The sequence below is a fragment of the Lepus europaeus genome, chromosome 6 (genome assembly GCF_033115175.1).
Source record: "Lepus europaeus isolate LE1 chromosome 6, mLepTim1.pri, whole genome shotgun sequence".
Classification (NCBI taxonomy): Eukaryota; Metazoa; Chordata; class Mammalia; order Lagomorpha; family Leporidae; genus Lepus; species Lepus europaeus.
In genome coordinates, this window is record NC_084832.1 from 107933694 (window position 1) to 107958782 (window position 25089).

Genomic DNA, 25089 nt, shown 5'->3' on the forward strand with positions numbered 1-25089 from the left:
CAGGACACCCTCGAGGGAGAACTGGATGAAGCTCTTGGCTCCTGGCTTCTGTCTGGTGCAGCCCCAGCTGTTGCAGCCACTGGGGAGTGAACCAGAGGATGGAATCTATCTATCTCTCCCTCTCTCTTTGTGACTCTGATTTTCAAATAAATAAATAAATCTTTTTTTAAAAGCCCAAATCTCTTAACCTACATCATAAAAATCAGGTATGGTAAGGTCCTGGATAGCCTCTCAAGGTGCATATTAGAAGGAAGCTGGCAACAGAAGCAGAGCCAGGACTTTAGTTGGATTTGGGCATCCCAATGGCACCTTAAACACTGCACACCGCTAAACTTATCTTTTAATTCCATTTTTCCATGGGTTTTTTGAAACATCCTCACACTAATAGCATGAGTGATCCTGTAACTCCAAAGATGGTGCACAGGATTTACAATGAAATTGGCTGAGCAAGCAAAGGCATTTGACAGACTATAATGATTATTATTAGATGATCAAAAAAGATAGAGGTGTTTACTTACTAAAAACTATGGTAATGCTACATTGTATAAGTAAAGATAACTTTAAAATTTTTTTCAAGATACTTTAAGTAAAACTCATGTTGTCCCATTGATGGTTGGTTTGAGGAATTTCTGAATTTACACTGAACATAACTTCCTTTTACTATAGCTGAACAAAAATTAAAGTTTCTGCTTTGTCACCAGAACTGTGGAGCCCAATTGTTCATTAATAAAAAAAAAATTCACCATACAGTAACTTTGGAAATCAATTGTGGCATCAAAAATCATCAGCAACAGTAAATTACAGTGGTCTCTTGCATTCACAAGAAGCTTCATAGTTTTTAACAATATTTATTGGCCTAGATGTCTCCAGCAATAATTAATCATGAATTATTCATAGCAGATAAAAGATCTCTAGTTATCTGATGGGACCCAATCCTAACCAATCTGCTCTCATGAAGTGTTTGAAGCTTTCTGGCATTTTGCCCTGTGTAGGAGCTTGATTCTTCCAGCGATTGGGTTCACAAGAACATCTTACATTTCAGTGAGAAAAAAAAATACAAAAACCACTATCCTATTGTGATGAATAATGAAGAAAATCTCTGCAACCCAATCTTTTAAAATACATATCATTATTTAAAGTGTTTGACTTGATCATATATTTTCCTTAATGTCAACAGGCTAGGACTTTCACATTTTTAAAAAGCTTCTGAGTTTTGCTTTTGGGGTTCTTCCAGGTCAAATTATTAACGTTTCCTCCCTTTTCTTCCATGGAGGATACTTAGCACGCTTCACATTTTTCACATATTAAAAGATGTACTCGTCCATCTTTCTTTATACTTTCCATCCTCCTCCCTTAACACCTCCTTCACATACTACTGGGCCTCAAAAGACAAATAAGAGGTTTTCACATGAAATCATAGGCAGAATTTGGAAAGTAATATTATTTTTAAGTTGAGTTGATTAAATATGTAATAAAAAGTTATAAAATCTCTTAGTCATTTAATTATTTTTTTGCTGGCCCCTCATTTTTCCTCTAGCAATGTTCAAGTGAAGTAATGAATTTTTGTAGATACTGATTACTCTAAATAAGTGTTCCTAAGTAACAAGGAAGAAAGTTCAAGGAGGGAGAAGTAAAGAAAATATTTATTGAACATCTGCAACTATACTTGGCACTTTGTTACTAAATTCCAGAATTTGCAACTAAAAGGAGACACTGGACCCCCACCTCCTGAGTGTGATTCCCAACTCTGCCAGAAGCCTGTAGGACTCTGGATATGTCACTTACTCAACTGGACCTCAAGTTCCTCATTCCTAAAGAAGAGAGCAGAAAAAATTCAATCTGAACACAGAATAGGAAATACTAGAGGCTAGCGGGAAAAGGAGGAGGTCAGATAATGGGACTGAATCAGTTAGATGGAAGGAGTAAGTTCCTGGTGTCGCACAGCATAATAGGGCAACTATAGTTCACAGCAACCTAATTTATATTTATGAGCAAACAGAAGAGAGAGAAGCCCCAGAGCTCCAATCACAAAGTAATGTCCAAGATGGGGAAATGTGAATTACTCTGAGTTTATGAATACACGCTGTATACATGTATTGAAAAGTGGAGCTGTACCTGTACATATGTGAAATTATTGTTAATTTATTTGTTTACATAGTAAAATAAAGAGGAAGAAAAGGGATAAGAATATGGTAAACACATACAATAGTTGTGATGATTATGTGAATTTGTATGTGTAAAGACCTATAGTAGTAGCTGGCTTTCAAGAAGTCTTCAATAAGTTCATGGAAATTGTGTATTATGAAAAAATGATGCATAAATATCAAAATCTTTTGCACCAAGATGAACTTATCTTTTAATTCCATTTTCCATGAACTTTTTGAAGTACCCTTGTTTAGGGAACAACGTACAAACATTAGCTAATGCTTACGGTTGTTAATTATTATCATGCTTCATTTGGCTTGAATCTACAGTAGTCTTCATATAAGATGGCTATTTTCATTAGTGTCTTACAGAAGAGAACAGGCTCAGCCAAGCAAGGTGAGCTCACCACTCACAGATAATAAATAGTCTGATTCAAAACTCATGCTTCTGCCACTAAGGGAAGTGAAGGTTGATGGGCCACGTCTATAAAGCTTTAATGGGGCCTTCGCTGTGACTGAATCATCGATATCCCCAAAGTCCTTCTCTCTTCTTCTCAACCAACACTTAGTTCCTTCCTCTTTTTTTATTACTCTGTTGTGCTTTTGAAACAGTTTTGTTGAAGTCCAATTAAATTTTTTAATTTAAAAATTTTAAATTTTTATTTATTAATTTCATTTGAAAGAGATTCAAACAGACAGAAAGACAGAAAAAAAAGCTCTCATTTGCTGCTTCATTCTCCCAACTTCCACAATAGTTGGGGCTGGGTCAAGCTGAAGCTAGAGGCCTGGAACTCAATCTAGATCTCTCACGTGGATGGTAGGGATCCAACCAGTTGAGCCATCATCCATTGCCTTCCAGTGTTGTCATCAGCAAGACGCTGGAATAGGGAGCACAAGCACTCCGATATGACATGTTAGCATCCCATGTGGTATCTTAATCTCTATGCCAAACGCTCCCCACATATATATTTAATATTTGCAATCTGATGGGTTTAGACAAATGTATAAATCCATGATACCATCACCATAATTAAGTAATAAAAATATGCATCACCTCCAAAAGTTTCCTTGTGTGGCTTTGTCATGTGTGTGCCTGTGTGAAGGGCACTTAACATGAGGTCTCACCTCTTAACAAAATTTTAAGTGCATAATATCATATTGTTAACTATGGATACCAGGTCACAAAGCAGATACATTGACTAATTCATCTGTAACTTACACCCATTGAACAACTTTCTGTGTTACTCTGCATCAATCATCTAATTACATCAGCTAGAACTTCTAATACTGTGTTGAACAGAAGACATGAAGATGAGCATCCTTGTCTTATTCTGAGAGGAACAGCTTTATTAATCACTACTGAGTATGAAGTTCACTTTAGGCTTGCCACGTTAGGTCATTATTAAGTTGAGGGGCACTGCTTCTATATCTAATCCATTCACTGTCCTAGTAATTTCATGGAAATGACACCAAAGCACGGGCAGCAAAATAAAAAATAGGTGAGTAGGACCATGTCAAGCAAACAGCTTTTTCGCAGCAAAGGGAACAGAATGAAAAGTCAACCCAAAGAAGGAGAGAAGATATTCGTAAAATGTAAGTCTTCTAAAGGGTTAATTTCCAAAATGAATAAGGAACACCTACAACTCAATAGCATGAAAACAAATAATTCATTGTAAAAATGAGTAGAGAACTTAAATAGAAAAAGTGCCAAAGGAAACATACAAATGACCCATGAATATATAAGAAGGTGCTTAACATCACTAACTATCAGAGAAATGCAAATCAAAACTATAATGTGATATCACCACAAGCCTGTTAGGATGGTGACTATCAAAGGAAAAAGCAAGTGTTGGTGAGGACATGAGAAATTGGAAACCTTGCATACTATTGTTTGGAAGGTAAAATGTTACAATCACCATGGAAAACTGTATGGAGGTTCCAAAAATTAATAGCAGGACTCCAGATGATCCAGGAAACTGACTTCTGTATATTTATCGAAAAGAGTTCAAATCAGGGTCTTGAAGATATATTTGTACTCCCATGTTAACTGCAACATTATTTATAATAACCAAGCTATAGTAATAACTCACTTGTCCATTAAGAGGTAAATGAATAAAGAAAATGTGGTGTGTGTACATATGCAAGGATACTTCAAATTATGGAAAAAAATGAACTAAAAAATAAGCTTACTTTGGTCCAAAAAGGTTTTTGAAATCTCGGTTGGACATTTGGCATAACAGTTAAGATGCTGCTTGGGATGCCCATATCCCATACAGGAGGGCTGGGTTAGATTTGCAACTCTGCTTCTGATTCCAGATTCCTGCTAATGTATACCCTGGGAAACAGCAGATATATACCCTGTGAAGCAGCAGATGATGGCTCAAGTGGTTGGGTCCCTGCCTCTCACATTGGAGACCTGGGTAGAGTTCCCAGCTCCTGGCTTTGGCCTGGGCCAGCTTTGGCTGTTGTGGGTATCTGGGGGAGTGAACTAGTGGATGGGGTATCTCTTTCCTTTCTCTCTCTCTCTCTCTCTCTCTCTCTCTCTCTCTCTCTCCTCCTGTCTTCCTCCTCCTTCTCCTCCTCTTCCTTCTCCTCTCCATCTCTCTGCCTTTCAAATTAGTAAAAAAAATTTTTCAATATGTGAAACCTACATATAGGTTTCTCATAATATGCATTTTCATGGACTTTTTGAAGTACTCCACGCTGAAGACCTGGATGAAGCTCCTAGATCTTGGCTTTGACCTAGCCCAGGCCCTGCTGTTGCAGCCATTTGGGAAGTGAACCAGTAGATGGAAGATCTCTCTCTCTCTCTGTATCTCCCTTTCTCTTTCTCCATAACTCTACCTTTCAAAGAAATAATTTTTTTAAAAAAAGAGCTTAAATATACTGAGCTCCTGAGTTCACTTCTCTTAACATATTGGTAAAAAGTAGATTCAAGAATATTTGAATGGAAAAAGCATCCTAGGCACTGGAAAGAGATAACTATTATTCACACTACCATGTAGGGCTGAGACCTTCTTTAATACATCTAACTCAACACATATTGCCAAATGATTAGAAAACTGGCTCACTGGTTAGGTTCAACTGTAATTTATGGCATTCTGAATGCTAAGAGAAGTCAGTTGCTCTTCAGAAAAAAAAATTCACAGTTTTTTTTTTTAATTCTTTTTAATTTCTGGCTTTACCTCTTTAATTACTGTCCAATAGGATAAAACAAGAATTTTTTAAGAGACTTAAAAAACAGGAAATTTGTCATTGAGAAATAGATGTTATCTTTCTATCTAAAGCAGTGGAAATTTATGAACTTTTCTCAACGCTGAATTTCTTTCTACAATATCATTGCCTAAGTTTTATAAATGACACTATCAAAGAACAATTTAAAATCATTTTTCCAAATACTGGAGAAAGAACAACAATGTTACTTTAATTGGGTTCTACCTAAGACTTAACGGGATGGAGCATGGTACTAACAAGCTCAAAGTTAGGGGTTCAAGCCCTATGTGGTCTCTTTAGCTTTTCTCAGTAGAAAATTTGGCATAATGGTCTTAGACGATACATTGAACCCTCAGACACTTAGTGCAAGTTAACCTAAGTTATCTGTGCTACTGTCAAACCAATCAAATGTATTAAAGTTGGTGCTCAGGATGTCACAGTTAATTGAGGCTTACTTTTAAAAAAGAGTCCTATTGCAATGTGAATGAAGTTATAAGGAACCACAGAAAGGCTTCAGAGAGTTTAGTTTTGTTTTTCTGGCTGCCTATTCACAGGATGAGGACAGAGAACTTATCTACTTTATTTGTCACTTCATCACTACTACCCCTAACGATGACTGGGACTCAATGTATAGAACATTTGGACTTCTGAAAAGCTGAAACACTTATCTCAAATGGAAATTTAGTACTTAGCAAACCTAACACAAAGATTCCCAAATTGCAGTCCTTGGCCTGGCAGCAACAACATCACTTGGGAACTTGGTAAAAACAGAAATCCTCTGGCCCCACTACAAACCTAGTGAATCACAACTTCTCAGGGTGATGCTGGAAACACATATTCTACCAAGCCTTCTGGGTGATTCTGGAGCATGACAGTTAGACAGAGACCCTTCTGACCCTTGCCAAATCCCTGCTCTAATTTCTTGCAGAAGTTCCAACTAATATAAATGCAACCATTTTAGCCAGAAATTACACAGACATATGACTCTCTAGGAAATGAGCTTCTGTAGAGAATAGATATTTGGGTCAATAAAGGGTGATCACTGTTCTGCACTTTAAGTAGCAATGTACCTTGAGTCCTAAGAACAACATGTAAGACAGAAACAAGGATGTAAACTATAACATTCAACCAGAGATTATAACTGAAAGGCTTCCTCCAAGTTCACCTTTTATTGGCATATTTCCTAAACAGTAGTTAATGAATTTGGAAGTAACATGTTATGGAGTAAATGTTGCTATACCAAGAGTCAACCAAATACCTATATTTTTCTCAACCAGAAGAAGTAAGTTATCAAAAAAAAGGACAGAATTCCAATGGGATTTCTCATAATTTCAATGAGCTAACTAATATCAGAGTAGGAAGTTCTGCAATTCAAGGAGAACATCAAAGGCCTTCAATGTTCCAGAATGTACACATTTACAGATGATGGAAAGTGGGGAGGGAAGCCACACATGCTGGATCCAGAAACCTAAGAAAGAAATCTTTAAGAGGATTAAAATAAACTTCTATGCCTGGGGATGACACTGTGGCGCAGTGGGTAAATTTGCCATCTGTGATACCAGCATTACATATGGGCACCAGTTCATATCCCAGATGCTCCACTTCCAATACAGCTCCCTGCTAATGTCCTGGGAAAAGCAGCAGACTATGGTCCAAGTGTTTGGGTCTCTAGCTTCTGGCTCCTGGCTTCAGCCTGGCACAGCCCTGGTCACTGTGTCATCTGGGGCATGAACCAGCAGATGGAAGATCTCTGTTTCTGTCTCTGGCACTGCAACTCTGACTTTTGAACAAACAAATAAATGAATCTTTGAAAAACAGACAGACAAAAAACCTTCTACACCTGAGTTAAACATATCCACTCTGCTTAGGTATAGTTTTGGGAAGACTTGTCTCATCAAGAGTAGACACTTTTTCAAAAAGCCTTCATTTGCACTAAGCTCTCCATGAGCCAACATTGCGTTGTCCATCACCCTGAAAGCAGCAAATGTAACACAAAGACCTTAGGATGCCTTAGCAGAAGCAAAGTATCAAATCACAACCATAGTTATGCTCTGATCTGTACCGAGCAAACCACATCTGAAATGTTTGCATTCAATTCCAGGACCACGTTTTATAGAGTGTGTGGGTAGAGTGGAACAGTAAGGTTGATGCTATGATTAAAGCCATGATCTCTGTGGGTCCAATGAAGAAGCTGTTTGTAAGCAGACTATGGAAGAAGGGACCCAGGCATGAGTCCAGGCATGCAAGTTATCTTCAAATATGTGAAGGGCTGTCACAGGCTGAGAGGTTTATCATGTTCTTTATGACTACAAAGGAATTACTTTAAAGTGAGTAAGTAGAGGGTACAGAAAAGCCTTTGTTTCCAAAGAAGGTCAAGCAACAAATAGGAAGAGCTGTTGTGATAGTTTTAAGTGTTAATTTGGTTGTGCTGCAGAATTCACTGTTGATGTATTCAATCAAACACTAATGCTGGAGTTATCGCTAAGGTGTTTTGTAAACGCAGTTAACATCTACAAGAAGTGGAACTTAAGCAAAGGAGATCACCTTGAGAACAGGCATCAACCTCATCCACTTACTGGAAAGTCTTCAGTGCAAAAGCTGAGGTTTCCCAGAAAGGAAGAAATCCGGCCTCCAGATTGCAGCATCAATTCTGTCCTGAATTGCCAGCCTGACCTACACATTTTAGTCTTGTAACAATCATGGGAGGCAATTACAACAAACGAATAATGTATGTGTGTACCCTATCGGTCTGCTCCTCTGGAGATCCCTCTCTGGTAGAACTGTATGGGCAAGGATGGGATGATCTCCTTCCAGTCATGACGCATAGCATCACTAGAGTCATTCAAGCCAGGGTTGTGCCAGGCTGAAGCTAGAATCCAACTTCATCTTCTGCTGATTTTCCCAGACCATTAGCAGAGAGCTGTATGGAAAGTGGAGCAGCCAGGACATGAACCGGCACTCATATGGGAAGCCAGTGTCACAGGCCGCAGCTCTACCTGCTATGCTATAATGCCAGTGGGACAGGCATTTTGTGCAGTGATAAGATGCTGCTTGGGATACCCACATCACATATAGGAGTGTCTGGATTTGAGTCTTGATTCCACTCCTGATTCCAGTTTCCTGTTAATACACCCTGGGAGGCAGCCAATGATGGCTTACTCAAGTATTTGGATCTCTGCCACCCACATGGGAGACCTGGATTTAGTTTTGGGCGCTTGGTCTCAGCCTAGACCGTCCTGCTGTTGTGGCTGTTTGGGGAGTAGATGAGAGATCTGTTTGCTTCTGCCTCTTTCTGTCACTCTGCCTTTCAAATGAATAAAAAATTTTAAAAAATCATTTTTTGAAAAATAGGCCAACTAGATCATATATTGTAACCTCATTTACTCACTAGAACCTGGTATGAGTGAAACACAGTGTGAGTCTCTGGAGACACAGGGGTAAGCAGAAACATCTACTGCTGTGCCTGTTTAAAACATTCATGGATCCTGTACCATATGCTGGTACCAGACTGCCCATTCTAGAACACAAAGTTGGCACAAAGCTGATAGAGTAACTAAGTGAATAAATAAAAGTATATATGTACATATGTATATATATATATATATATATATATATATATCTTTTTAAAGACTTACTTTACTTATCTGAAAGGCAGAGTTACAGAAGGGCAAGAGGAGAGAGAGAGAGAGAGGGAGGTCTTCCATCCACTAGTTTACTCCCCAGATAGCCACAACAGTTGGAGCTGCACTGATCCAAAGCCAGGAGCCAGGAGCTTTCTCTGGGTCTCCCACGTGGGTACAGGGGCCCAAGAACCTGAGCCATCTTCCACTGTTTTCCCAGGCCATAGCAGAGAGCTGGATCAGAAGTGGAGCAGCCGGGATTCGAACCAGCACCCATATGGGATGCCGGCACCACAGGCACTGGCTTTACCTGCCTCACCACAGTGTCAGACTCCAGAAAAGTATATTTTAAGATTGCAGGGAAATGTATACACCTGTACCTATACTACATATACTTACATAGTGCTTGGGAAATCTTTCCATGGAAATATTAAAATTATTTAAAGCTGTGATTTTTTAACAAAGGTGATATTTAAATATCAAAACTTTCTAGACTATGCCATGCTTCCTTCTTCAATAAGGCATAGCTAAGTCATTTTCTTAAACACTCTTCCCTACTTAACCATCAGCCAAACCTATGATCATAAAAAAACTTGACTCAACGTCTGTTCATTTTTCATATTTGAAACTGCAAATTCCTACAACATAAAAACTCGGGACATTCTGTGCTGTTCCCTCCTGACGTGCAGTCCACGAGAGGGACGAAGCTGCCAACCTCTGAGCTGAGTGCATTCACCCGGCTCTCCTCATGCACAGCCAGAGACCTTCCCCTACTGCGTTTCCAAGCACAAATGTTAAGGAACATAAAGGAAAGAGCTGGATGGATCTCAATGGCAGCAAAAAACCTTAGTAGTAAGGCTACATTTGTATCTAACTTATAATTTTTCAAGGTACCTTCAAAGCCATAATTTCATTTTATCCTACCTGTACCAGTAAAAAAAAAAAGAAGCACATGAATATATTATTGAAGATGAACATAAAGAGGCATGGATGAGATAAAATTGAGGTTTAAACTCCATTCCTTAGAGTCAGTTATGTACTTCTTAAAAAAATCATATCATACAGAACATAGTGCAACACAGGCTCTTTGTATAACAAAGAGGACGTACACCTTAGCGGAAGATGGTTGATCATTTCCTTGACACCTGATTCAAGAGTATAAGAAATGAAATACTGCATTACAGGAGAACTTTCTCAGACAGGCTGCTGAAAATATTACCCACACAGAGTATCAACACATCTGGTACTCCCAGAGGACTTGGCCACACATTGGTTACTCATTGATTATTGGCCATAGCTTAAAAAAACAAAACTCATCAGACTTTTGGAAAATTCACATTATAAAATTCTAAGGGTCATCTATTTCATTGCCTGGTATAAAAAGTTTGAGCGGATGTGGGAAATGAAAACATTGAGGAGGAAAGCTGCAAGAGCCTTGTGTAATCCTAGACCGGGATTCTAGATTTGGCTCTGGCGGCAACGAGCTGGGTGATCCAGCTCAGACTCTCTCTGTGTTATATGTCTCTCTCATATCTATGTCTATGCACTTCACGTATTTGTTTACTCATGCTGAACTCACTTGTTCCGGGCTTCCTTGCCCTTGCAATTTAACAACTCCTATTTTGCGTGGGATGGAAGAGATTAAGGCTGTTTTTCTAAAACCGCATCAATTTTTAAAGGCAAGTGTAGCAACAGAGATGCGTACACACTGGAATTTTGCTTCAAGGCCAGTATCACCTTGAAAATTTGGCTGACATTCCCAAACTCATAAGTTGGAGAAATACCAGGAATAAAAAGGAAAATTACAAAGATGATTTAAAATGTTCTTTACTCCCCCTAAAGTTAGGCTTTTTCAGTTGCCAAGAAACAAGTCAAGATCAAAATTGAACTAATAGATGGTAAGTATTTACCTAAAGAATAAATTAACCATCAATTAAAAGTAAAGGACAATTGAATTTTAATATCATTCAAATCAGGAATAGGACTGGGAGAGGAAGAAGGAGAAGAAGATAAAAATGTAAAATTAATTATTTATTGGTGGGTGGTTAAATATTTTACAGGTTGATAATGACCAATTATTAGTCACAGCTTTTCTCAAAAATGTATAATTAGAGAAGAAACAACACTGGAAATCAAAACACAAAAACTGTTTTCAAAGCCAAAAAGACATCCCTCTCTGTGAGCTAATTTAACTATGAGCTAAATTCACCTTTCTTCTTAACAAAGTTAGCTGTCTAAGGTATTTTGTGGTGTAACACAAAGTCGATCAACACTTGTACGGTCACTCAAACTTATCTCAAGCCACCTCCATCCCTCTCACCCAATTATTTAAAAATCAACTTAAAAAAATCAATTATTCTGGCCAGCACTAGCTCACTAGGCTAATCTTCCGCTTGCGGTGCCGGCACCCCGGGTTCTAGTCCCAGCTGGGGCACCGGATTCTGTCTCGGTTGCTCCTCTTCCAGTCCTGCTCTCTGCTGGGGCCCGGGAAGGCAGTGGAGGATGACCCAAGTGCTTGGGCCCTGCACCCGCATGGGAGACCAGGAGGAAGCATCTGGCTCCTGGCTTTGGATCGGCGCAGCATGCCAGCCGTAGCGGCCATTTGGGGGGTGAACCAATGGAAGGAAGACCTTTCTCTCTGTCTCTCTCTCTCTGTCTCTCACTGTCTAAATCTGCCTGTCAAAAAAATCAATTATTCTTCCAACTACCAAGTACACAAAGGATCTCATCTCTCATAACCCTTCAGTTTCAAAAACCAACTAGAGAGTTTCTTCACACACATGCACACAAACACACACATTCCCAGGAGCCATGCCAAGTCCTGCACACACCATGCAAGAGAGAAACACAATTGGTCCCATCTTCCTACCTTGATTAACATCTTTAGAAAATTTAGCATTGAGATTATATAATCTATGTCAGCAACCCCACGTGCATTACAGCATTGTTCACAATAACCAAGAAATGAAAATAATTAACATGCCTACCAACAAATGGATTAAAACACCAAGGTACACATACATGATGGAATACTATTCAGCAGGAAATTCTATCATTTACAACAGCATGAATGAACCTAGAGGACATTCTGCTAAGGAAAATATACCAGACACAGGAATACAAATAACAAATGATCTCATTTGTATGATATCTATAGTTGAACTCACAGAAGAACAAAGTAAATGGTAGTTACCAAAAGCTAGGGGAATAGATGTGGAAAGAGGAGATACTGGTCACAGGATACAAAGTTTCAGTCATATAGGAGGAATCAGTTGCACAGCACAGTAACTTTAATGAATATGTTTATTAACTTATTAATAGGCCAATAATAATGTATATTTCATAATAGCTAAGAGTATTTTAAGTGTTCTCATCACAAATGAATGATAAATATTTAAGCTACATATATGCTCATCAGCCTGATATGAATACTCCACAATATATACATGTATCAAAACATCATTCTGTACCCCATAAACATTAAAATTATTATTTGTCCATTAAAAATAAAGTAGGGGTTGGCATTTGGCCTGATCTTTAAGATGCTGGTTGGAACTCTTGCATCCCATGAAAAAGTGCCTGGGTTTAGCCAGATCTGCTCCCAATGCCAGCTTACTGCTAATGTGTCCCTTGGGAAGCAATAAGTGTTAGTACTCAGCTTCTTGTCCCCAGTGTAGGAGAACCAGATCCAGTCCCTGGCACCTGTCTTTGGCCTTAGCCCAGTCCTAGATGTTGCAGGCATTTGGTGAATGAACAGCCTATGAGAGATTTCTCTGTGTCTGTGTCTCTCTCTATTTCAGATAAATAAAAAAATAAAAGATTATTTTTTAAAAATCAGAATTATTTCTATTCCACTTGAAAGTAAGATTAAAACAGTTTTAAAAATGTTTATAACTGATGGGGTGGGGGGGAAGGCAGGCAAGAACAAGAAAAAGGACAAGAAAGAGGAGGAAAAAATTAATCACTTCTCTTAGTGCCAAGGAAAATCATACCATCAGCTTGTTTGCATTTGGCACCTAATTCATAGCCCAACAATCTGATTCTGTGAACTTGAGCCTTCATGGATGAGTGAATCAATTTTTTTTAATGAGTAGATAGCATTACTCAATTAACTTTGAGATTAGCCTTTCAAGAAATATATTTAGCTATGCTACACACAATATTTCAGTTCCACAAGGAAAATGTCAACTGTGAAACTAAATTTAAAATTTCCATTGTTTTTCTATCAGCTCTTCCCACAGTTACTTCCAATCTAAAAAAACATGAATACAGGATGCATTTAAATAAAATGTGCATCTTCTAGGCTTACTGGCATGGTTTTATTGCTTTAATTATTTGGAGCTTGTCAAAATACAGGCAGATGCACACAAGTAAAGAATCTATGCTCTGCATGTCACATTAGTAGTATTTCACTCTTAGCCAGTTACGGTAAATGTTTACCTTGCTGGTGCAGGAAGAGATAGAAAGGGCTTAGAAACTGTAACCCTGCATTTTGCAGGATAGCTCCAGTGCTCACTATGCTGTCCCCAAGCCAGGAAGCTCACTTAAAGACAGAATTGCAAGGTAAAATTAGTTATACAGAAGGAAGACTGTCCCAAACAGCAGGTCATGTGAATGTTGCCATAAATATCACACACACGTACATACACACACAAAAAAACACACACAGCTCTCACATGATTTATCAGTGCTCTTTAGTAATTAGTTCATTATTGAATTGTGCCTATGTTGACACTTCTATGGTCAATCTGTCAACCCAAAAGTTCTGCTCAATGTTAAATTCTGTTTTAAACAGAGGGCCTGTCTGTAACCTGGGCTTAGACACCCATCTGCCACATACCAGAAACATTTTCAAATTTAAGACTGTTAATTTATTGATGACACTAACATATTTCTGCCTATTTTCTAAGATTGAATATAAGCTACAGGAAGTATTGTTATGATTACCAGCGGTCAAGCTGTAATTGACATTAACCAGATTTTGGGTAGAAGAAAGAAAAACAGAGAAAGTGGGTATATAGACATGTGTATGTGTGTGCAGGGTGCTGAGTAGTGTTAGAGAGCTTTAATTTTAAGCTCTCTGACTTTTAGTGAAAATCAAAATATTCACATGAATGTAGGTATATTTTTGTACATCCTCACTAAGTAACTTACAAACTGCAGTAAGCATATCTTGAGAAATTACAATAATGTAAGCTAATATTTGAGCATTTCCAATGTGCCAAATGTGGTTCTAAAACACTTGGATGTGGTAACTTGTTCAGTCATAATAACAGCTGAAATAGAAAGTATTGTAGCTTTCCTTGTTGAAGAAGTTGAGAAGTCAAGTAACTTGCTAAAGTTGCCATGTGCACGCAGTTAATCAGGGTTGAATTGAGCACAAGACATCATAGTGTGATCTCCAAGCTTACTCTCTTGACTCCACTTTCTATTAGCAAATGGACAAGATGGTTTTATGTACCCCAAATTCCAGTTCAGTTGGTTGTGGGGACAAGTAGGGCCTGAAGTCTCTGAAAAAATTCACACAGATCGAACGTACATCAGATTCTCAATTTTCACAAGTCTGAGACCTCAAACTGGCAGGGTACTTCCCCTGCTGGGTGCTTGGGGGGAAAGCAGCCCATGTGGGTTCACAGGATAATCAGGGCCACTCTTGGGAGGTATTTGGATAAGTGAGGAGATGAAGTAACATTCCAGAAGGCCTAATTTCTTGAAAACTCAAAAAAGCAAACATTACTCTTAAGATTAATTTAGTCTCTATAATAGAAAGGCAAATGTGTGGTATAATGGCTAAGCAGAGACATCAGATAACTATATTAATAAAGAATTAGAGTAAATACGAGGTTACTATTGCTATAGACAAAAATGCAATTGTTAAATGTATGTAGTCTATCAGTGCCACTTTCACCTCAATGAACAAAACACAAGCAGTGGAATGTGTACAAAACCAGGTCAGAGAGGGTTCATTAATCAAGAATCAGGATTTTAGAGTTGACAGAGCCTTAAAAGCAATTTCAACTTCTGGATTTTATATAAAACAAAACTAAGGATGGTAGATTTGTTCTCCATGTGCAAGTGTTATTTCCAGTTCTGGGTGAGAGGAATCACCTGCAGGGAGAGTGGGTGGAACAAGATGAGGGAGTCATAAGTAGAACCCTGGAAGACCCACCTTTTGGGAGGTGAGCAGATGAAGAGTAGCCCCCAAAGGCAGGTGCCTAGAAGCCATGGGGAAGGAGCAAGAAAGCCAAGGGGGGAGATGCAATGGGAGCATGGAAAGGGAGAAATTTTAGGGAAAAATAAGTGGATGTTGGGACAGGCATAAGATGCCCCTTGAGATGCCCACATCCCACATTGGAGGTCCTGGGTTGGAGTCCCAGCTTTGTTCCTGATTCCAGCTTCCTCTAAATGCACACCACGGAGTCAGGTTTGATGGCTCAAGTACTTGGGTCTCTGGCACCTGTATGGGAGACCTGGATTGATTCCAGGTTCTCCTTGCTCAGCTCTAGCTGTTGCAGACATTTGAAGAGTGAACCAGCAGTTTGAAAGATCTCTACCTACCTACCTACCTACCTCTTTCAAATAAATAAATATTTTCAAAAATTTTAAGTTAAAAATAAAAGAAGAGGGCCGGCGCAGTGGCAAAGCAGGTAAAGCCACCGACTACAGTGCTGGCATCCCATATGGGCACTGGTTCTAGTCCCGGCTGCTCCACTTTCAATCCAGCTGTCTGCTATGGCCTGGGAAAGCAATAGAAGATGACCCAAGTCCTTGGGTCCCTGCACCCACATGGGGGACCCAGAAGAAGCTCCTGGCTCCTGGCTTCGGATTGGCCTAGCTCCGCTGTTGTGGCCATTTGGGAAGGGAACCAGTAGATGGAGGACCTTTCTCTCTGTCTTTCCTCTCTCTGTCTGTAACTCCCCCTTTCAAATAAATAAATAAATAAATCTTTTAAAAAGGTGGAACATATATGCATTATTTAAAAGCAATAAAAAATGAAGTGGATATGTTGAACAGTAAAAAGAGATTTTAGAAAATCAGAACTGGCAAATATTCTTTAGATTTGTTGGCTATTGATCATCAGAGACCCAAGCAAAAGCAAGGTTTTATTGATGACAATGAAAGCTTGTCATGTTTTAGGCAATGAATGAGAGAGCAAATTAAAAAGAGCAAACATTCAATAAGTTCAAAAAAACAGATGGACCAAGGAATGCTTAAGAAAAAAAAATAGGAGAAATGAAAGGAAAAATTTAAAAGAGAATTGAGAATATGGCGCTCAAAGCTCAGACTCATCTTGCAGCCCCCTTCCCCCTTTGGATACAAATCTGAAGATGCTCAAGTCCCTTATATAACAGGGGATAGTACTTGCACAAACCTACAGTATCCCCCATACTTTAAATCATCCCTAGATTACTTAAAATACATAATGCAATTTAAACACTGTATAAATAGTTATTATACAGTATTGTTTAGGGAATACTGGCAAGAAAAAATGCATACATGCTCTGTACAAATGCAGTATTTTGAATATTTTCAATCCACTTCTGGTTGACTGCATGGATTCCAGAGAGCTGACTGTACATACAGCTAAGTGGTTCTCTTACTGAGTTTTAATTTTATGTTTCAGTTTTGAAGTCGTGTGGTGCTTAAAAAATGATATAAGGCTCAAGAAAGTTCCCCTTCTCTGCTACCTATGGTAAGTTTTGAATGAATAAGAAAGGACCAGCTCCAGTTCTAGCCCTCGGAGCACAAAGACCTGGACAAGCTGTGGTTGGCAGCAAGAGCTTCTGCACACACTCACTTGCCTTCATTCTGCACTCCCTGCCACAGTTTCCTCATTCTGCAGGCCCTGCTGCCAGCTACAGAACTGAGCTTCTTACACCACTAGGACACGTTGAGGGGATTATCAGGGAGGAGTACAGCTATCTTCAATCTTGGGAAGGCTGGCAGTGCCTTAGCCTTGCCAACTATCTATTTTTCTTGCTTGGTTTCTGTCGGAGGCAAGAGCAAACAACAAGTAGGAGACAAGTGTGGTGGCAGAAATGAGCACGCTTGAAAGAATTCAAAGGAAAAAACCAAACGTGAGACTTAGAATAGGGAAGATTACTGTTGAAATTAACCCCGAGAGCAGGTTAGGAAAGACAGGTTGGTAATGTGTGTTTGCTTAAGATTAGATGGGTTACCTGTTGCATTGGATAGTCCAGTTTGTTTCCAAATGCATGTTTCCTTAACAAACATGCATGCACTAGATTGCTGTTGAGAACCAAAAGTTTTGTGTGCACAGAACACAGAGACAAAACTTCTGTGTGCAAAAGAATCACGAGATTTTCTGAGAACCAAAAGTTCTGTGTGAAAGTCAATTACAGTTCTTTCCTCTAACAGGAGACAAAGGCAATATTATGTGAAAAACCATGTTTTCCTGATGTTCAAACAACATCTACTTCATTAATGGCAGAATCCGAGCTATAATTGTGTTTTTCCCATTGGTTGTTAGGCACATTTTCCACTTCCACCATAACGTTAAAGGTCTACAAACATTTTGTCAGGTAGGCAATAAAAAAGTCTCAAAATTATGGATGTTAGCCAGAATTTATTCATTTAAATTCACCCCCAGAGACATTGGCAATGGTTGTCTTGTTTGAAGATGTGCACTTCTACATTTTGAAGAGTTTTCCCTGATTATAAAAAGTGTTGGGCAATAATGCAACTGTTTCTGGTAAATATCTATTCATTCAACAAGCATTTATGAAAAAAATTTAAAAGGAAGCATTTATGAAACAACAAACACATGCTTGACATTGGACTGTTTGCTGAAAATGTCAAAATGAAGGAGATATAAAGTTGGCCCATCAGAATCTCATATAGTGAGACAAGAGCACAAATATTTTTAAGTTTTCACAATCTGATTTATTTGGACTTAATATCCTCCCTTAGAACATTAGGACCTATGATGTCTCCATTGCCTTATGTATTATCAGCAAAGCCTCTGTATCATAAATAAGCAGTGGGTTCTGTGAAATAACAGTTGCAGATAAAGAAACTTCATTTAAAAGAGAATACAACAAAGGCCAACCATTTGCCTGCCCAAACCCCAATAGGCAGTAATGAAGAAACACACGCACTGCAGTCACAACACAATCTTACCTGACTTGCCCACTCCTGCTCTCCCAAATAGTGCCAGTTTGACCTCTGCACTTTTAGCCATGATGGGTGTTGCTGGACAACTGACTTTTGTTCAACTAAAGAGCTGAGCAAATCTTTTGAGTTCCAGTTTTTGGGTTCACCATATCACTGTAAATGTTGGAAGAGTCCACAATCCTTAAATGAAAGAGGTTCAGGAATTCATAAGTGACTAGAAAACAAATTAATTCATATGTATTAGGCATATGCCAGACACCTTCACTTTATTCACATTTTCTAATTTGAACATTACCTCTACCCTGTGAGAGAGCTGTAGCCATTTACTGTAACTGTTCAAGCAATACATGAGAGATCCAGGATTTGAACTCAGATCTGTGTTATTCTAGAATCTGGTATTTTCACTTATTACAGCATTTCTGAAGTTCTTATTTAAGAATTCTTTATGAAGGCATTATTTCTGGGTGGCAATTGCTCACAAGTACTTGAAAAATGTGAATACATGCATTTACCACCTGTCTATAATCCCTGCTGCACAGACACAAGCAATGGCATGAGTCACCTCTGGGCTTTTTTATTTTCCTTTGGGTTGAATAATATACATTCAGATTAGCCTACTCCACTGCAACGTACATAAGTTTACCTTTCAAGGTCAAATTTTAAAACAATGCACACTAGATCACATGAGCAGGTCATGTGCTAGACACACACATTTCAGGAACTGGAACATAATACCCAGATCATATGTTTGTATTTTGATGGGTTCGATACCCTGGTTTAAAAAAAGGTAAATGCCAAGCTCCAAGTTCTGATTCCTCTCCCACGATGTCCTCAAGTAAATGAGACTACTTTTCTCCCTGTGTGTGTGTATGTGTCTCTTTGCCTCTCAAATAAAAGATACGAATTGATTAACATTTAAAAAATGTATGACCCATCCATGATCCTGAGCCTGGTTTCTCACTTCCAGGTACAGGCAATTCCATTCCCCTCGGAAAGCTCTTTCATCTCTAGTCAGCCATCTCCGATTAGGAGAACAATTTTTCTTTGATTGAGCTATAATCTGTCTCCCCGTGACCTCCACGCATGTGTTCTGATTTTCCACTATGAGTAACTGAAAGCCGGGCAATCCTTTGTTGAGCTCAGAACCCTCGATGCTGCCTACATCTCTCAGAAAGCTTTCCCTTACCCCAGGCGTCCACGCCCCAGGAAGGTGAGGCCCCGCAGGTTCATCTGTTCTTGAGGCACGCATGGTCTTATCTATGTCTTCCTTGCTTCAACCTCTCCACTCCGAAGGAAGTGCTCCCCTCTGGCACTCACCACTTTATCTGCTCTAAAAAGCTGGTATTCACTGTGTTTACTGCTTGAGATGGGAGCCTACAAACTGACATAAGCAAAAGTTCCCCTGAGATTTTACTGTCCCTTATCTGCACAGTAAGACTGTATTATAGTTCAGACTCTCGTGGAAACGCATATTTTTTATATGGACTGCAGACTCCTCCATTCTGAACTTCTGCAATGAATGGTTTAATCCTGAATACAAGACTTCAGGTTTATCTGTGTTACATTTAATCTCATTGGTCTCCACAATTCAGCCATCTTTCCAGGATGAAAAGAAATTTTTGAAACACAAATCTGTTATCAAAACATGCTAACTGTTCCTGCCAGCATTGTTTTCCCCTACAAAGTTTTAAAAAGAGCTTGTCAAGAAAGAGAAAGAGGGAAATCCTAAATTATTCCTACTAACATGTGAACATGGCATTATTTTCTCCACTAAATTTTCAAGCCATCAACCTGTACTTAACAATTCTCTTATCTGCTGGTTTGCACAGTGCCAGAGCTTCCTCAGAAGAAAGAAAAGGCCAACAGTGACATTAGTGATTGTTTACTTTGTCCTCAATAATGAAAAAGCTTCTCAGTAATCATTAATAGTACAAAACTCAGAGGCTTAAACAGCTGCAATTTGTCCAGTCCCATGCTTTTGGCCAATAATAAAAGGATTTCCTTGTTTCTCATTTTATTTGCATTCATTAAGAAAAGGCCTCGGCGTATAAGGCTCAGTTCTTTATCACAGAAGCACAGCGCATCTCAAGTTATTAACTGCATCAATTTTAAATGGGAAGAGTAGCTGACAAGCATTTATTTGAAACTTAGAACATGCAAGTGTCAGAACCTTGTTTTTTTTTAAAAAAAATCTGTTATTTCATGCAAAACTGTTCATTCCCATGCATATGACATCCAAGAAGTTATCTGTCTGATCAATGCTTCACAAAACTAGCCATCAACTGTCATTTTTACAAAAATAAGTCAAATATTTCAGTAATTCCCAATTGAACTCAAAGGCACAGAAATTTCACATAAGAAAGAGAAATTATGTGAGTAATTTTTTTCCATTTATAACCTAATAAATATACAGCTGGTTACTGTCAACCTTACGTTATATTTAGAAAAATCACTTAAAGGAAGACTTAAAATAGACATAGGCCCTTCAACATTTTATTTCTCACATGAAAATGTGAAAACATTACATTTGATGAGGTGGAAAACAAAGATAAATATGTACACTTTTGTAATAAGTAACCTGTTGTCAGGTTTGTAATGTTCAAAATAATTTGCAATTTGCAACCTTACATGACAGGGCTCTAGGAAAGTCCATTTGTTCTAAAGTTGTGTAAAAATAGTCTGTCTAGGGCTAGAAGTTGGCAATCACTTCTAACATGGACAGTGCTTTGTTAGGACAAAAACTTCTCAGTTCCTACCACTCCTAAAGATAAAGTCACAGTGAAATATTTAGACTAGTGGTGTGGTTTTTTTTCCTAGACATAAAAGAAACTTTCAAGAGAAGGAAGAAAAAAGCTAACCTCTAAATCCTGTATTATTGTCAATGCATTATTCGTTGATTCATTCCACACCTACATTAAACATACACAAACCAAAGTCGCTATGAGGCGCTTATGCTATGAGACCTATGATGTGATGTTACTAATTAGCTTGTTTATTTATATATAGAAAGGTTCCATCCCTAAGAAATCATTCCCAAGATTACACTTATCAAGGTTGGTGCTTTGCACTTCCTGGGGGGGGGGGGGGAGCGAGTAAGCATCTTTGTAAGGTAATTATTTTTCTAAGTTCTGCTTTTATGGTCTCATCAGCATAAAGTGCCGCTGCTTAGGGGAGAAGAGACCAGAGTGGACGTGAGAGATTCTCCTCGCTTTGGGGGCAGCCCCCGTCTGGCTGTGAAATCAAGTTTTCCTGGTCTCCTCTCATCACAACCGCAGCACTCATTGCGACAAGGATCCCTGTCCAAGCCCCTGGGCTACAGCGTCGCTGTGAAATCAACAGGTATCCTGCGGGGACAAACAAGCCCTCTGCGGACCGCAGGCCAGCCCAAGTCAGAAGGGCATTCTCAGAGAGCGCTGTGGAGCCTGGGCTCTGGCGCGCACCCCTCTCTCTCTCTCTCCGTGAACCCCCAAGCCGCCCGGGGAGCACCCGGTGACCAGCAGGACCGTCCCAGAGGCCGAGCGCTCAGGGGCTTGCACTGCGTCTGCAGGAGCGGCCCCCACACGGTCACCTGGGCACGTGCGTGACACTCACCTGTTCACACTCTCCAGGCCAGCAGAGCCGCGGGCCCCTGCAAGTTCCGACTCAGTCCCCCTGACACCGCGACGCCCTCCCGCGCTGCGCAGCCCAGGCTGCGGCTGGCGAGTCGGAGCTGCTGGGCTGCAGCCGCGGGGGCCACCGGCGGTACAGCAAGTGCCGCGGGCCGGCCGGGGGTCTCCGCCCTGGCGCTCGCTCCGACTAGCGGCCGAGGGACTGCGGCAGGGCGCGAGCCGAGCCGGGCCGAGGCCGCTGCGCTCCGCCGCCTGGATGCTGCAGTGAGGCGCGCTGGCGCCCCCTACCGGGGCCGGGCCCGAGCTCCTCCAGCGGAGCTGCCGCCCGGGCTCCGGAGCCTGAATGACCGCCTGCAGCCTGCAGCCTGGGACCCGCGGCCCCTGCTTTGCTGGGCTGCGGGCCGGCTCTCCTGGATCTCCTAGGAAAGCCTCATCGTGTGGTGTTTGCTCTTCCTTCCTGCAAACGATCCTCACAATATCCCTTGGAAGCAGGCTGAGTTATCCCATGACGCCCAGGAGAAAAATGAAGGAAAAGGGAAGATAACTAGCCCAAGGCTGGCATGCAATCCAGGCCGGAGTGGGAGCGGAGAGCAGCTAGGGACGAAATAAATTCCGGATCAATGGAAATCCACATCTGTGTCCTGGTGCCACAAGCTCCAGGTCCTCCACAGAAGAGCAGCACTTACAAGATTGGGTTGGAGTCGCGCCCACCACGCTCAAGGCCTCTGAGACGCGCTGCACCTGCGGCCCATGGCCTCCTCCCTGAGATGAGCTCCCTCCCTCCAGGCGAGCGCTACTGGCAGGGTTCCTCGCCTCCTAGCCTTTCCCAGGTGAGCAGGTGAGCCTCAGAGAGCTTCGATGATGTCCCAAAGTCAAGGAGGCTTATGGGCAAAGGCAACAGTGGCTGGTTTTCTTAATCCTATTCTGGGTGTTGTTATCAAGGCACCAGGCAGTCTCCAGAAAGCCACTGCGCTGTGAGGCGACAGGGGCCTAAGGCTGGGGCCCCCATCTGCAGCATGGTGTGGGTGGAAGAGATGTCACCATGGAGGCAGTTCCAGGGCTCCTGCTACCTGGAAAACTACCGCAGCCCGGAATCGGGGGCCCAGCAGAGTGGAGAAGCCGGCGCTGTGGTAGGAGGCGGCGCTGCCCGGCTGCACGTGGGCTGTCCCGCTGCGTCCTTGAGAAAACTGGAGCGTTGCTAACTGCATCTGTTTCCTGATAAATAATTTATCCCCTCCTCCTACCTCCCCTCAAGCATGGATTCCAGTTCCCCTCTGTGTCCCACAGCACTCTGTGATCTGCTTGTGGTTTGCCCTACATTCAGTTTTTTTTTTAATTATGATTATTTAAAGTGCACATATTTATGGTATAGAGCATAATAATTTGGTACTTGGATTCAAGGTATGGTCAAGTCATGTTTGTTGGTGTTTCTATCTCCTTCTTGAATTTTTTTGATGAACAATCATACAGATTTATGGAGTACAATGTGATATTTTAATAAATGTACACAGTGGGCCCTGATCAGGTGGGCCCTGATCAAATTTCTATTTTCTCAGGCTTCTTCATTAAGCCTTGAACTTCTGGAAGCCAGGAATGTTTCAGCTGTTCAAGGTACTTCGAAAAGTTCATGGCAAAATAGGAGTAAATGATAAGTTTATATTGGTGCAAAAAAAAAAATCCATGTATACGAGGGTTCTTAAAAAAGTTTAGGTATCAACCAACGCTTGTCATCTCTGAAACAGGGGAGCGTTGGCCCACGCATCCTTGACATGCAGTGCTAAGTCAGATGAGGAGGTGTGTTGGAGCCTGAAACTCATGGTGTTGTGTCTCCCACCTGTGTCCTGTATTCTGTGGCTGTGCTTGTTTGTGCCATAAGCAGCAAAAAGGAGCCTTTTCCTTTGTGCTGCCTGCCCCTTGGATGGGGCAGGGGACACTGCACCTGTGGTTCTGTGATCCAGGCCTGCTGGGTAGGAATCCCCCCAGGAGCGGTCGTATCACACTGGAGTCATTCTAAGAGCCCAGCTGCTAGAAAAACCCCTAATGTGAAAGTAGTAAATGAAGAGTCACTATAACCCCAAAGCACACTAGACACTGGAACCCTGTGTGTGTAACTGTCAATCATGTTCATTGTAAATAAGTTAAGCTGTAGAAAAAATACAAAGTAGAAAGTCACACTATTCAGAAATAACCACTGTTGTTGCCAAATGGGACAATCATCAGTACAGGGTATTTGGAACAGAGGCAGTGGTAGAGAGATGGGCTAAGTGACTTAGAGATATGTCAAGTGTCATCCTACTGTAAATGATATTTTTAATTTTAAATCACAATTAAACAAGAGATAGTTGAATTAAAGAATGGCTGAACTTTAGATGTTTATTCATCTCATATTTCATCTTGATTACTCTTCCAAAGTTAAAATCATTACATAAAATCATACAAATTAAAATGTATCTTTGATTGATTTTAGCAGCTTAAATTTATGGACAATCTTATCTAAAAGCCATTTAAAATAAAACTCTTAATAAAATTTCCCCATGTGGACATACAATATGTACGCACATATAACATAGCATAATAGACCAATATCAAAATCCAAAATATCTGGTTGAAATAAGATTCCTTAAAATCATGACATAACATAGACCAAATCTGATCATTGTTACAAGGTGATTATTCAAGTCTTTGAAAATAAGCACATAGTTAAATAACCCATAGCTCTTCATCTCCTCCCTCTCTTTTTCCACTCTTAGATTTAACAGGGATCACTTTTCAGTTAAAATTTAAACACCTAAGAATAATTGTGTGTTAATTACTGAGTTCAACCAATAGTACTAGAACCACAACAACAACAACAAATACTAAAAAGGATAAAGTATTACATTGTACATCTAAAGTCAGGACAGGAGCTGATCAGTTCATTGTTGCTTATAGTGTCCATTTGAATTCAGTATGTTTAAACATATATTTGTTTTCTTCAATATCAGTTGACTTCTTGCTATTTAAAAAAAGAGAAATTAGGTCTATTATGAGAGTACTTCAGAAAGTTTATGCATAGTTTTTTTATGGTACACGGTTCCACAGAATTTTTGAAGACCCCTCAGTACTTTCATTTATTTGAAAAGCTGAAAGACAGACACATACACGCACACACAGAGGGAGGAAGGCTGAGGGGAGAGAGAGAGAAACTTCCCCACAAATGCCAACAACAGCCAGTGATGCACCAGGCTGACGCTGGGCAGTCAGAATTCAGGGCCAATCTCCCATATGGGCGACAGGGACCCAAGTGCTTGAGCCATCACCCGACGTCATGCCAGGGTGCTCACAAGTCAGAATCAGAAGCAGAGCTGGAACTCTAACCCAGGCCTTCTG

General features: G+C 40.3%; 1 protein-coding gene across 2 annotated transcripts in view; it reads right to left on the reverse strand.

The window, feature by feature from the left end:
- The window catches only part of RERG (RAS like estrogen regulated growth inhibitor), a 135940-nt gene extending 114092 nt beyond the window's left edge, over positions 1-21848 (reverse strand). Inside the window, exons 1-2 of one of the 2 annotated variants that reach the window (XM_062194878.1) lie at positions 21704-21848; positions 18119-18292 (exon numbers count right to left, since the gene is read on the reverse strand). In XM_062194878.1, the coding sequence (XP_062050862.1) occupies positions 18119-18179 (61 nt within the window). In that variant the 5' untranslated portion in view covers positions 18180-18292; positions 21704-21848. Of the gene's footprint in view, positions 1-18118; positions 18327-21703 lie in introns of both variants that reach the window. The other variant, XM_062194879.1, reaches the window with a different exon arrangement.
- Positions 21849-25089: the final 3241 nt, after the last annotated feature.